Below are 13850 nucleotides of genomic sequence, written 5' to 3'. Positions count from 1 at the left end.
TTATAAGTATATCGTGGCTGTCTTCAGAGGGCATCAGATCCCATTATGATTGTGAGCCACCATGTGGTTGCTGGGATTTGAACTCAGGACCTCAGAAGAGCAGTTCAGTGTTCTTAACCACTGAGCCATCTCTCCAGCCCAGCTTTCTAGATACTGAACAATAGCTTAGTGAGTTACATTCTGAACATGTTGAGTTTCAGTTGTCCTTTTCAAAGAGCATATAATTGATTGATTGAACTGACATTAAGGTAGCACACAATGTGTTTATACATTATGAACACATTACCATAAAACTAAGCAGCTGTTACAAAACTTGTTCAGTCTAGATTTGACCATGCTATGTATATGTAATGAGAGCAGGAGGGGGACTACTGTGGGGAAAGGACCGGACTGGAGAGGGTAATGGGAAGGTGCATGTGTGCAGAGTACAGCCACATACATGTCTGGAAACGTCAAAATGGTGCCCATTTGCTAACTAAACCATAAACCCATTAACTTAGGTTTGCAGTTTTTCAGAATGTCACGTGCTTTTAGAGTCTGTGTGATGACACTACATAGAAAATATGAAGGTACTCCTTAACCGTGTAACAGTTTGAGAAGTGAAATTTGTTTTTAACTACAGTGGAATGTACCAGGTATATTGGCACAGGTCTTTAATCTCAGCACTTGAGAAACAGAGCCAGGCACATTTCTTGTGAGTTAGAAGGCAGCTGGGCCAAATAGCCAGTGCTAGGTCTGCCGAGACTTCGTAGTGATGCCCTGTCTCAGGAAAAGTAAATACAAATATTTTAGAGTGTGAATATTTAAAACGAATAGCAATTATGTATTAGCACATCTTAAGTTTGGGTAACAGCAAGAGATGGAGTTAGTTAATTCAATGTGTTTACTTACTTGTACCTTTTAGAATTGGAAATTAAGGAAAGGTGATCCTGATATCTCCCACTCTTAATTGTTTTATTAACTTCATAAAAATATTTATAAGACTTGTCTGGAAAATACAGAAAAGCAGAAGAAAGGAAATCATGTATTTTATAACTACAAACTGCTATAGGTGTGTATATCATTTTAAATTTTTGTATGAGGAGCCTTTCCCTATTTCTTCAAGTTGTTTGCAATCCTTATTTTCAGTGGCCACAGATTCATCCTGGTCAGTCAGGTCATTTAGGTTGCTGTCTCCTAGTGAATGTGTAGCTTCTACTCAGGTCTCCATATCTTCTGTTTGTTGCACCTACCATTTCCTGCCTAGTCTAGAGAACTCCCCTTTCTGAATCCAAAGGCATGAGCATGCTTTGACCAGTTTGCAGTGTTCTTCTGCTTCCTTCCTGAGTACTGGGGTGTCAGGCCAGGGCCATTGTGCCTTGGGGTAAGAGCATTTTTAGCAGCGTGTCCATATGGCTATGGAGGGATTGTCCTTGTCTATTTCCCAAGGAGTTAGGGAATACTCGTTTCAACACTGGAAAAGACATTACTGCTACATTTTCTGCTTCATTACTTTGATTATTGTACCTTTCTGTCTCTCTATACTTTTTCCATGAGAATGGTTACAGTGGTTGTGTTTTTAAGTGTTCTTTCTATAAAATGACTGATCTTCTTTTCAATTTTTGTTGCAGCACTTCACCCTCTTTATTCTGCTTTAATCTGGCTGTACAAGTATTGATATCTAATATTAGATCAAGCCAAACTTTATAAATTCTCATGTCATTGAATGTACTCACTTTTGTGTGATTGTGCACATGTGTGTTCTGGCTCCTGTGTGTGCAGATGCATATGCATGTGTGTGTGTAGGGCAGAGGTCTACCTTAGGTATCTGTGAGCATCTGCCTTGTGTTTTGAGCCAGGGTTTCTGTCTCACTGACCTAAGCTCATTGATTTGGCTAGGCTTGCTGGCTGTTGAGCTCCAGGTATCCTCCTGCCTCTACCGCCCGCCACCAGCCCCCACCTCAGCCCCAGTGCTGGAATTACAAGCACTATCATGCCTGGCTTTTTATGTGTATGGTAGGGATTGAACTCAGGATCTCATGTTTGCACAGAGAGTATTTTATCACCTGAGCCATCTCCTCAGCTTTCACATTTGAAATGTTAGAAAGGCTTGATCTTTTATGTTGGACTCTAACCCATTACTGATTCTGGATTTAACCACCTGGATTGACTATTCTTTATTAATCTTTAATATCGACTATAGTTTATTAATCTTTAATATTGAACAATCTTTGCATTCTGGGCGCGTCACACTCTAGATTAGACTTGATAGTCCTTCACATCTCAGTTTTATTTGGACTTGACCAATGCATATCTTTATGTGTACCCTTTTGTGCAAGTCTTGTTCACAGCTTCAGCATGGCTGGTTATTCAGAACATTAGCCCAACGAATGAAAAGCAGAGCACAGTTTTATTTACTCAAAGTTAGCTAATTTTACTTTCTTAGTTCAGTGACTGATATAGGTAATCAGTCTGATTTATGGATCTAGTGCTTAAATTTATATTCTTTATTATTTGAAATGAATTTGTATTTATAGTCAACTACAAAGACATTTATGTATATGGTGCTTTTGTTTGCTTTGTGGTTTTTGCCATAATTTCTGTTGTTTTTGAAACAATGACTTACTATAGTGTCTTAAATTTAGGTGATCCTCCTGCCTCAACCTTCCTCGTGATAGGATTTTAGGCATCTTCTCCTACATTGAATTTAGGTATATATTAAATGAAACTTGTCAATTCATTTGTTTCTTTATTTTTGATCTACTTAAGACCATTTCTGAGATGTACTGGTTAAGATTGACAAATTTTTGTCTCCCACTAAGTTTGTGATAAATGTCCTTTTATGCTATATTTTTAAGGATTTTATTTATGTCTGCCTGAGTGTGTACACATGTGTAGTGTGTGTGCATATAGGTACATGGGGGCCTGAACAGGCTGTCCGATCCCTCATGTTGGCAGCTGGCTTATTGCTCAGGTACTAGGATGTAAACCCTAATTCTCACGATTATGTAGCATATACTCTTAACCACTTTTTTGAGACAGGGTTTTGTAGCCCGGACTGACGAACTATGTATAGAGCCAAGGACCACCTTAGATTTCCCAGTTTATTTGAATCACTTGTTTAGTTGGTGCTGGAGATCAAACCTGAGGTCTTATTCATGAAAGGAAAAATACTCTACCAACTGAGATATAGCTCTAGCCCTCAAGCTATTTAGGAACATCATATATCTGGGTAAGGGGCGCACTTGCTCTAATATATGGTATGGGGCCAGATGTTGATGTCAGGTGTCTTCCTCAGTTGCATTTTACCTTACTGTTTTGAGACAGGGTTCCTCATTGAACCTGGAGCTCTCTAATTCAAGTGGACTAGCTGGACTGTCAGCCCCAGGGATCTTCCTGTCTTTACCTTCTCAGCCTGGGATAACAGTTGTTCTCCATTGTGCCTGGCTTTTTATGTGGGTCTTGGGGATCAAATTCACATCTTTATGTTTGTAAGGCAAACTACTTTACTGACTGAGCTATATCTTCAGCCTGCAAAATTTAATTTTGAACAGATTTCCCTGGTGCATTGGCTGCTGGAAAGCTCCAAGGTAATTTTATGACCCCTACTAGCAAGTACCTTTTGCTTTTTGTGGTTGAAGCAAGATGGCAATTCATTTATAATTGCCATTTCAGTTTGTCTTGCTCTTATTTCCCTTTCAGCACACAACACCACTCATTTTTTCTTTTAGAAGATATCCTAAATTCTTCTGTTAATTAAGCTGGGACGGAACAGCTCATTTTCTCAGTATATTATGAATGTAATTAAGGTACTTCTAAATTTGGTTGGTGAAAGATGCTGCATCCTCCCTTTTTCTTCTTTCCTTTTTGCTTTACCATGTTAGGCTGTGAATGATTGATAATGGCAAGTGTGTGTATTCTGTTCAGTGTAAATGCCTTTTTAACTAGAGGATTTTAGATGTATCACATGTTCTGTCATGGTACTTATATATATACCATTATTGTGTAGGACTATTTTCTGAGCCAAACTCCTACCATCTTCAGGAACTGAGCTGGATCATCAAAACTAGGCTGACATTCCTTCCATGGGACCTTCTCTTGAATATCCAGTCACTTCTCTCTAGTAGTTGTTTGCAGTTCTACTCTGATTGTACATGGCCCCATTCTCAGGCAGGGGCTAGAGTATATAGATTGGGAAAAGAATCGTCATAATGGCTGGAGAATTCATTTGCTGTGACTGCTTATACACTCCTACATATAATATACCTCATTCATTTCTCTGTAAGCAGACCTAATAAACTCAGTTGCTCCCCAGAGTGAACTTTAATACATCATTTGTCCTTGGGACTGTAGAGAGAGGGGTAGATGCCATTTTTGTCTCCTAGGAACGTGATTTTAGCAGCAGTCATTCTACCATAGTCAAGGATAGAAGAAAGAGCTAAAGACCCCTTTTGAGGCTTCATTGTATTAAATAATTATATTTCATCTCATACAGAACCTCAAGAATCTAGGCAGCTTGCTGCTAAGTTAAGCACAGCTGTACATTTGAAAGCTATGTGCAAAAAGCTACTTGAAATTTAGTAGTCTCATTAATTTAGGAGATTTTCTTATAATTCAAATGAATAAGCAAGCCAGTGTTGTAACATGAAGAAAATTATCTACTGTGACCCTCTATTTTCTCATTTATCAGTGGTGAGAAATTTATTTTCCAGTGGCTTGACATATGAATGAATACCCTATATGATAGTGCATTTGTTTTCTTTTTGTAAAAGAATGCCTGTGTATATGCATGGCTGCACACATTTCCATATGTGACAGTCAGAGGCAACTTTTTCATAGTCCGTTCTTTTCCTCCATCTCAGATACCAGTATCAGATGATTCAGGTCATCTGGCTTACATGGCAAGTGCCTTTGTTCTTGGAGAAATCTTGCCAGTAGTTTTTTGTTTTTTGTTTTTGTTTGTTTTTTGTTTTGTTTTATTTTTTGATAAGCTTTCCTGGGGCTTACTAGATTTCTGCCTGTATGTTACTTCTTATGTTAGTTTAAGCTGAGTGTGGTGGCTCAGGCCTTTATTCCCAGCACTTGGGAGGTAGAAGCAGGTAGATCTCTGAGTTCGAAGCCAGACAGATCCATCTACAGAGTGAGTTTCAGCACAGCCAGGGAACCCTGTCCTGGGAAACAAACAAACAAAAAACAACTAAGTTTTATTTTGATCAATACTATACCAGTACTTTCATGGACTGCCACAGTCCACAGTTGGGATGAAGTGGCAGAACTTTCCCTTTGGCTGGATTTCCTGATAACAAACAGTTGAAATTGCTTTTAGAGAGGTCAAGTTATGATTGGTGGACAGTGATTGAGGAAGCTGAGGAAAGAAAGCTTTTGCCCAAGTCCACTGAGGGTAAGAGAAATTGTGAAAGAAGTGGTTCCTACCTTCTGCCTATAGATCCAGAGTCATTTTGAAAATTAGAAAGAGTTCAGTGAATGGGACAGATCTGTGTATATGTTTATTCTGGTGAAATGTAATTTAATTTGCCGTTTTTTCCCCTGTTTTTACACTAGACACAACTCCGAAACCAGTTAGTTCATGAATTGATGCATCCTGTATTGAGTGGAGAAGTGAAGCCCCCTTCCATTTCAGTGGAAGGGAGTTCCCTACTAATAGGCGCTTCTAACTCGCTGGTGGCAGATCACTTACAAAGATGTGGCTATGAGTATTCACTTTCTGTTTTCTTTCCAGAAAGTGGTTTGGCAAAAGAAAAGGTAAAGTCTGGTGGGTTTGAATTTCCCTTTGACAGTTTTTCCCTCTAGTAACTGTGAAGTGCTGCATAATTACCCTGCTTGTCCCTTGACTGGCTGGCTTCATTTCTTGTTCATCTTTGATGCCATTCCTGCATAAAACATACTCTCTTAGATAACAAATGAGTACCAAATGTGGCTGTTGTTAATGCTTTGGTGTTTCAGTCTTTTGTAAAATAGTGATGTGTGGAATCACTAAATATTTTGGAGCTAAAAATAATGTTACGTTCCACGTGGCTTAATAAACTGGTAACTGCCATTTCTGTAATATTGACTGGGAAACTGATAATGTACTAGGTGCACTGCTGGCAGCACGTGTGTTTCAGATGAAGATTCAGACTGTAGATGGGTGAAGCAATTTTGATTTACACACAGTGAGTAGCTTCTAAATAGCATTATAAGACAGAACATTTTGATTTCTAACGTGTTCCTTTTAGATTACTGCAGATATTTCTCTGCTTTGTAGTTACAGAAGAGGCATACAAAATGAGTAATTTAAGAAAATCTATAAAGTTCCCAACTATAAAAGCACATGTCTTATAGTTTAGTCACTGATGATTTTAATTAGTTCTCACCATCACTGAACATAATAATCCAATTTATTAATTAATTTAAAGTCACATTTAACAAACATTCTCAGTACTTGTATATTATCTAAAATAGAATTTTGTTTTTGGAATGATTTTAGGTTTGCAGTACAATTGATTGTGGTTTTCATAATACTCTCCTCACCCCACTGTCCCACACTGTCAATATCCCTCATCTACTGTTATGTTGGCAGCAGTCACCTATCCCAAATTGACACTTATTTGTCTGTCAATCAAGTCTATCTTTTACAATAGGGTTCATTTCTGGTGGGGTTTTTTTTTGTGTGTGTGTATGTGTTGTTTGTAATCATCCAAAAGTTTTAAGAAATATGAACAATCTTGATATTCTAAAGAATGATTGACTTTGAATATGCTGTACTTTATTAACAACTGTATTCAACTTGACAGAATAAATAATTTATGTTTTTAAAGTAGGCATAGGGGCACACATAGTAATCTCAGCACTAGACAGACCGAAAATCCCAAATTTTAGGTAATCTTGGTGAGACTTATGCCAACCTGATATACATAATATGACACTGGCTTAAAACAAGAATTCATTTTTAGCTCATCGTCTAGTGATGTTTTATAATTTACTGTGTAATAGTTATATAATTATAGTAATAGTTAAGCCAGTTCATATTATTAGTAGTTTCTAATACATAAATGCCAACCAGAACTTTTTCTTTAAAGGGAAACTACTTGAAAATACATTGTATCTGTGTTCTAGTACATGATACATACTATACAGAAATATGTATGTTAAGAATAATTGTGTGATTAAAAATGTTTTAGGCACACAATAGTCATTATCATAAGAATAGTAAAACCTTGAGTTTATTTACATTTTTAAATACCTGTAAGGATCCTGAAATTTATTCATATAGCCACTGGTTAACTAGATAATTGAGTGTTATCTGTAAAGCATTAATCATTTCTTGCATTCCTGTTAGTATTGGGAGGTTATTTCATTTAAGATATTTTATTTGGGCAGGCAAGATCACTTAGTAGATATAGGTACTTGTTTTAAAGGATGATGACCTGTGGTAGAGTCCCAGGACCCACATGGTAGAGGGATTAAACTAATTTCCTACAAATTGTTCTCTGATTTTCACATGTTTACCATAGGATGTTCATGTCCTCCTAATACACACATATACACTAAATAAATGTAATTTAAAAAGTAACAAACTATTTGATCTTTTGACCTTAATATATTTATTGTAACTTGTTAACATAAAAGCCTTCCTTTTATATTATTGGGTTAACTGTAATATTATTTTAAATCTGAAATTAGTCTTAAATTTATATTCGGTAACATCTTTATCATTTAAACTTGTCCACAAGGGCTACTGTCTTAGTTAGGATTTCCATTGCTGTGAAGAGACTCTATGACCAAGGCAACTCTTATAAAGGGCAGCATTTAATTGGGGCTGGATCACAGTTTCAGAGGATCAGTCCATTATCATCATGGCAAGGAGCATGGCAGCATCCAGGCAGGCATCGTTCAGGAGCAGGAGTTGAGTGAGAGTCTTATATCTTCATCTGAAGGCAGCCAGGAGGGGACTTTCTTCAGCAGGAAGCGCTTTTCTTGGGAAGAGCTTAAGCATAGGACCTGAAAGCCTACCCCTACAATAAGAAACTTCCTCCAGCAAGACCATGCCTACTCTAACAAGGCCACAACTCCTATTAGTGTCGCTTCCCATGGGCCGAGCATATTCAGACCACCATAGCTACTTAATCTTTTTTTCTTTTTTCTCTTTAAGATATTTACTATGCAGGATTTACTACAACTCATTCGGATTAACCCTTCATCCAATCTCTATAAATCATTGGTAAGATTGTTTTTATGATCTACTTTGATTTGCTGCTTTTATAAATGAGCAATTAATAAAAGTAAATATTTTCCTTTAACAGATTTCAGGATTTGATAAAGACAACCAAAAAGGTAGGAGCTGTCATCTTTGTGGGGAATAGCAAGATCTTTATATGTGCTGCTGTTTATAAAAATGCGAAGCTTGTGGTTATCAGGGAGAAGAATAGGAAATTTAATTAGAATGAAAATAATAAGCAACCATTCACATATTATGCTGGTAAAAATGGATTATTTCTCTCACATTTCTCTCTATTTAATAAGTCTTAGATATTCAAGGAAGGACACTGCAGACAGTAGTCAAGAGTCTAGCGTGAAGGTGCTGTTTACAGAATACCCGCTGTTTAGAACATTTAACAATACAATAAACATGCAGTAACTCCCTCCCCTGAAAAAAACTAGTAATGTGAGTTGACTATCTTCATATATTAGCTATCCCCCTCAAATGAAATTTATGAAGTCTTAAATGTATTAGTAGTTTCTTTCAGATGTCAATGGGGTTTTTTTGTAAATTGTTTATACTTTCTTGATAAGTTGCCTCACCCCTGACCTTGATACTGGCCTTTCATATAGTATATTGTTACTATGGTTGCTGGCCTGTATTTTAGACTTGGTGATGGGCTTTGTGTCTTAAACATAACCTGGCAACTTGACTGCCAGTGACAGTTCATCATTTGCTCTTTTTAAGTAGTCTGTGACATGTTGCTCTGGGCCTTTTGTGTTAGGACGTTTGCCTAGCCATCCCAGCTAGGATGTTCATAAGTTGGAACTTAAGAAGCAAACATTTGCATGTCTACTTTCAACTAGCTATTAGTCTTTGACTTAATTGCCAAGTTTCTTAGAAGTAATGCTCGAAACAGGTGAGTAAATTGGCTTACAAGATGTTCTAGGCTTCCTGCAACAGTGATCATCCCTATTGAATTTCATTATGGCAACTGACCCTACGTTCCACAGTGAATCAGCTTTCAAAGGCTAAAGCTGGATCAGTTTGTACAAATGTGTTGGGCAGTCTAAATTCAAGTGAATTATTATTCAAAATAAAAGATGACTATCTTTTGTCCCATTCTGCTAAGTAAATGAATAGATAAGACCCTACATTCCGAACTTTAAGGCAGTATGCTATTTAGTATACCTCTGCTTTTTTTTTTTTTTCTTTTTTCTTTTTTTCGGAGCTGGGGACCGAACCCAGGGCCTTGCGCTTGCTAGGCAAGTGCTCTACCGCTGAGCTAAATCCCCAACCCCATACCTCTGCTTTTAATGGGAATGCCTATCTCTGCTGTCTCATGTGGTGGCCACTAAGGTCATGTGATACTTGAAATAGGGCTACTTACTCTGACTGAACAGTGTACTTGATTTTAGCTGAATTTAAATTCAGTTACATGGCTGCTATACTAGAAAGCACTCCTTAGACTATGTCACTAATAGCTGTTGACAAAATTTTGAGAAGGAAATTTCGAGCTTGAAACAATATTTAGGAATAATCCACTTTACTATAGATGTTTATATTATTTTTAAAAGATTATTGCCCATGTTTCCATAGTCTACTTAAGTGCTTCTGATTCTGCAAACATCTGACTAATACCTGCTACCAGCTTACTATGATAAAAATCTCTGGAACCCAGAGAAACTGAGTAGCAATTCTGTTAAGCATCCAAGTACCAAAGGGTAGAGCTCTCTTTGGCTAACCATTAACCTTTTGTTAATTTTGGCAAAAATCAGTACAAGGAGAACTTCAATTCAAATTTAGGAGATTAAGTGATCGCTGGATGGAATATAGACTGTGGCCAAACAGCGTTACTGTAATGTTCTCACTTGGACTCAGAGAATGCTGAGCTTCTTAACTTTGAAAATTAGTGGAGCCTAACAGTTGAATTAGACTGTATTGTGTGTGATAGTTATTTGCATAGGACTTAGTAATAATTGTGAAATTTCAGTCAAGTCTACAGGTAGTAGAGAATAAGAGCCAACATTCTCATTGTTAAGAATGGGAATTTGGGCCATTGAGATGGGTCAGCACATAAAGGTACCTGTTGTCAATCCTAACTATGTGAGTTCGGTTTCCAGGATCCACATGGTGGAAGAAGAGAACTGACTCCCATTATGAATGAGAGTATAGGTAGTTAGTGTGTGATTTTTATATAATGGAGTAATGTGTTTGTAAATGGAAGTTAAAGGAAGCTACAGCTGTGGGAGTAGAGTTTTAAAATCTTTAGTAGAAAGGGATAAAAGATTGTATTTTGGCTGATGAAGGAGTTCTTTTAACTTTAGATCATGTTTAAAGAACATATTTAAATCTTTATTAAAGGAGACTCAGTTGTTGCTTGCTTTTTGCTGTAAGAAACAGTAAGTGTGTATCACATATACTTTGTGCCCTTACTTAAAGGTAGTACAGCAGTGTCAATTGAAAATGCCTAGGTTAAAATATGGGGACACTAACAAGTTGCTCTCCTAGATTCCCATGTCAGCATTGACATTATCAGTGATTTTATGCCAGGGCTACAATGTTATGCAGAAAATGTCTCTCTCTTATGTTATTAATTTGCATTTACTTATGGGTTTTGTGTATTTGTTTAACATTTAAAAGGTATTCATGTTTTTTCAATTTAAATTTTTTTCCTGTGAACTTTGTCCATGTCTTTTCTATTTTTTTTTTGTTTTACTGATTTGTAAGAGTTCTTTGACATTACAATGAGACATCCGTCTTTCCCTATATATCATTTGTCTTTTGAGTTTATTTTATGCCATATGTAAATTTATATTTTTTTTGTGGTTATAGCGATCTCTGTTTCTTTTAAGATTTATATCATGCTTGGAAAGACCTTTACTTGGTAATCAAATGATAATGCTATAACTCGACTCATAAACAGCAATAAAGCAATAGTTGAATGATGTTCTGAAACAAAACTATGTATGTTATACTTTTAGGTTTTCTTATGAGTTTCTTAAAGAGTTGGCAGAATATCATCAAACTAAAGACAGCTGTGATGTGGAAACTCAGACAAGCACCACATTTCCTAGCCAAGTGTCCCTAGGTAATTATACCTTCTTTCTTCAATTCTGCTAGCTATCTTGTTATTATTTTTGTTTTTGCTTGATTATTTTACAAACAGGATCTCACTATTTAGCCCTGGCTGGATTTGAATTCACTTTGTAAATGGATCTGGCCTCAAGCTGTTGATTGTCTTGCCTCTGCGTCCTCTGAATGCCAGTATTTACAGATGCATAACACCTTACTTAGCCTTGTTTTTTTTTTTTTTTAAAAAAGTATCATAATATATGTCTTTTTCTTTGATCTGGAAAAATGCTGCCTATACGTAGGTGACAAAGAAATTCATTTTTCTGGAATTGTGATGCTGGAGGGACTAGGAATTTCTTTCTACTCTCATAATCTGTTCTTCTGAATTCTAGGGCTACACTGACTGTCCACTTTTATAGGGATCCCAAGATCCAGGTTCTTCCTTACTTGTGGAGTTTAACCTCTCTTAACTACGAAACTCATGTGTTCTCTGACTATATTTTTAGCCATTAAATTGGTATATGTTTTGGTCAGTGTTCTGCTGCTGTGAAGAAATGTGTTTTAGTTGGGGCCTGCTTACAGTTTCAGAGGTTTAGTCCATTGTCATCATGGTGGGGAGCATGGCAGCACACAGGCAGATATGGAGCTGGAGAAGAAGTTGAGAGTTCTACATTAAGATCTGCAGGCTGTAGGAAGAAAGAGCTCCTGAGCCTGGCTTGGGTTTTTGAAACCTCAAAGTCCATCCTCAGTGACAGTGACTTCCTCTAACAAGGCCATACCTTCTAATCCTTTCAAATAGTGTTACTCCCTGGTTACTAAGCATTCAAATATATGAACCCATGGGAAGGTGGTGGAGTATTTTTATTCATACCACCACAATATGTTATAAACTGTTTGCAAAGAGTTAGAGAAGTCTTTGTCCCATCATTTCATTGTATAGTTGAAACTGAGGTGCTCAGTGAGGAGCTTGACTTGGAAACCTCCATTTGGATAGAGTCCAATATCTTTGGTCCAAGGCCTAGAGATTTTGTACTCAATACCTTTTTCTAGTGTCTTCTACCTGTGTTATCTAGTTTTTATTGTCAACTTGACACAAGCTAGAGTTGGCTTAGAAGAAGACCCTCCACTGAACAATTGCCTCCATAAGATTGGGCTATGGGTATGTCTGTGGGAAATTGTTTTGTACAATGTAGGAGGGCCTGGCCCACTGTGTGCAACACCATTTCTAGGTTGGGGTCCTGTTCTCTCTATAAAATTTAGTATAAGCCAAGGAACAAGGTAGTAAGCATTTCTCTGTGTTTCTGCTGGACTGTGACCTGGAGTATAAGCTGAAAATATAAACCATTTTATTCCCTAGTTGCTTTTGGTCATGGTGCTTGTCACAGCAACCAAGCAAAGGAGAACTACCTTTTGGTTTTATGTCAAAAGAGATGGAAAGCAGTTATCTGTACTGGTGTGCTTAATCATCTTTTTGGCTCATCGTTAGTAGTGCCTTTTAACTTAGAGGAAGATAAGGAATCCATCATTTACAAAGCGATATTCTCCAGCTAGGCCCTTAAGTATAGTTTTAATACCATTAGCAAAATATGTTATCATTGTAAACGAGAGCTTTCCAGTAATACAAAACACTAGAAAAATTTAAATTTCCTAATGGCTACATTTAAAAAAATGGAAACAGGTGAAATTTATCTTAATTATTTACCCCAAAGCATTCAGGATATTTCCTCAAGCAAATAGTATAAAAACATTAGTGAAATATTTCACATTCATTTTTTATGGCAATTCTTGGAGATCTATTGTGTTATTTTTACTATACTCTATACTCGGATTGATGTCATTTCAAATACTCAGTGATAACCATGTGACTAGAAAGTCTTGTCTTATTCTGTGTGGTTAAGGCTTATTTGGAAAATAAGTGGCTGGAAAAACATGGCCACAATTGTGCCTGTCAAAAACACTCAGTATTTTAATCTACTCTTGCTATCCTTTTCTTTCCATGTGTGCTCTGAAGGTGATTTTTGTGTGTGTGCGCATGGGATTGTACTCCATGTTCAGGTTTATTCTCTGCCTCATATTGGGTTTGGCTCTCTGGTTAGTTTAAGGGCCAAGGGCCTCCTGGAAAAAGATTCGGTATGAGAAAGTCAGCAGGCCTCAACTTGAGCCTGGTTGTGCTATAGTTGCTTAACCCTCCTTATCTGTAAAAGACAAGAAGAATTAAAGTACATAGTTTTTATACTTCTAAAGTCCTTGTTTTGAATGTGTGTCAACCTTAATTCAACTCTAATTCAAGCTTTGTGCACTTAAAAACTGAGAAGAGATTGATTTATACTTGTCCCCCCAATTTATTATCAATCTTTCCAAACATGCAGAACAGTTGAAACAATGTTACGGTGACTATTTGCCTACACAGTGCTACTGTGATACTTGCATTCTACTTGTTTATCACTTAGCTCTCTGCTTGGTTCGGTCTTTGAATCTATTTCAAAGTAGGTAGCAGACATCTCTGCACTCCCCTTTTAGTACAGTCTGCTTTGGGCCTCTTGTATAGCGTACTGAGTTGATTTTATATTTCCTAATTGACTGTGTTATTTTTTTT

General features: G+C 37.0%; 1 protein-coding gene across 1 annotated transcript in view; it reads left to right on the top strand.

Moving 5' to 3' along the window:
• Nucleotides 1-13850, top strand: part of Ofd1 (OFD1 centriole and centriolar satellite protein) — a 41937-nt gene that overhangs the window by 746 nt on the left and 27341 nt on the right. Inside the window, 5 exon segments of the mRNA XM_032890413.1 lie at nt 5542-5742; nt 8132-8200; nt 8283-8322; nt 10583-10587; nt 11177-11270. Of these exon segments, the coding sequence (XP_032746304.1) occupies nt 5542-5742; nt 8132-8200; nt 8283-8322; nt 10583-10587; nt 11177-11270 (409 nt within the window).

The sequence above is a fragment of the Rattus rattus genome, chromosome X, assembly GCF_011064425.1.
Source record: "Rattus rattus isolate New Zealand chromosome X, Rrattus_CSIRO_v1, whole genome shotgun sequence".
NCBI classification, from domain to species: domain Eukaryota; kingdom Metazoa; phylum Chordata; class Mammalia; order Rodentia; family Muridae; genus Rattus; species Rattus rattus.
The sequence above is the reverse complement of the archived record's forward strand: the minus strand, read 5'-3'. Positions and strand labels throughout refer to the sequence as shown.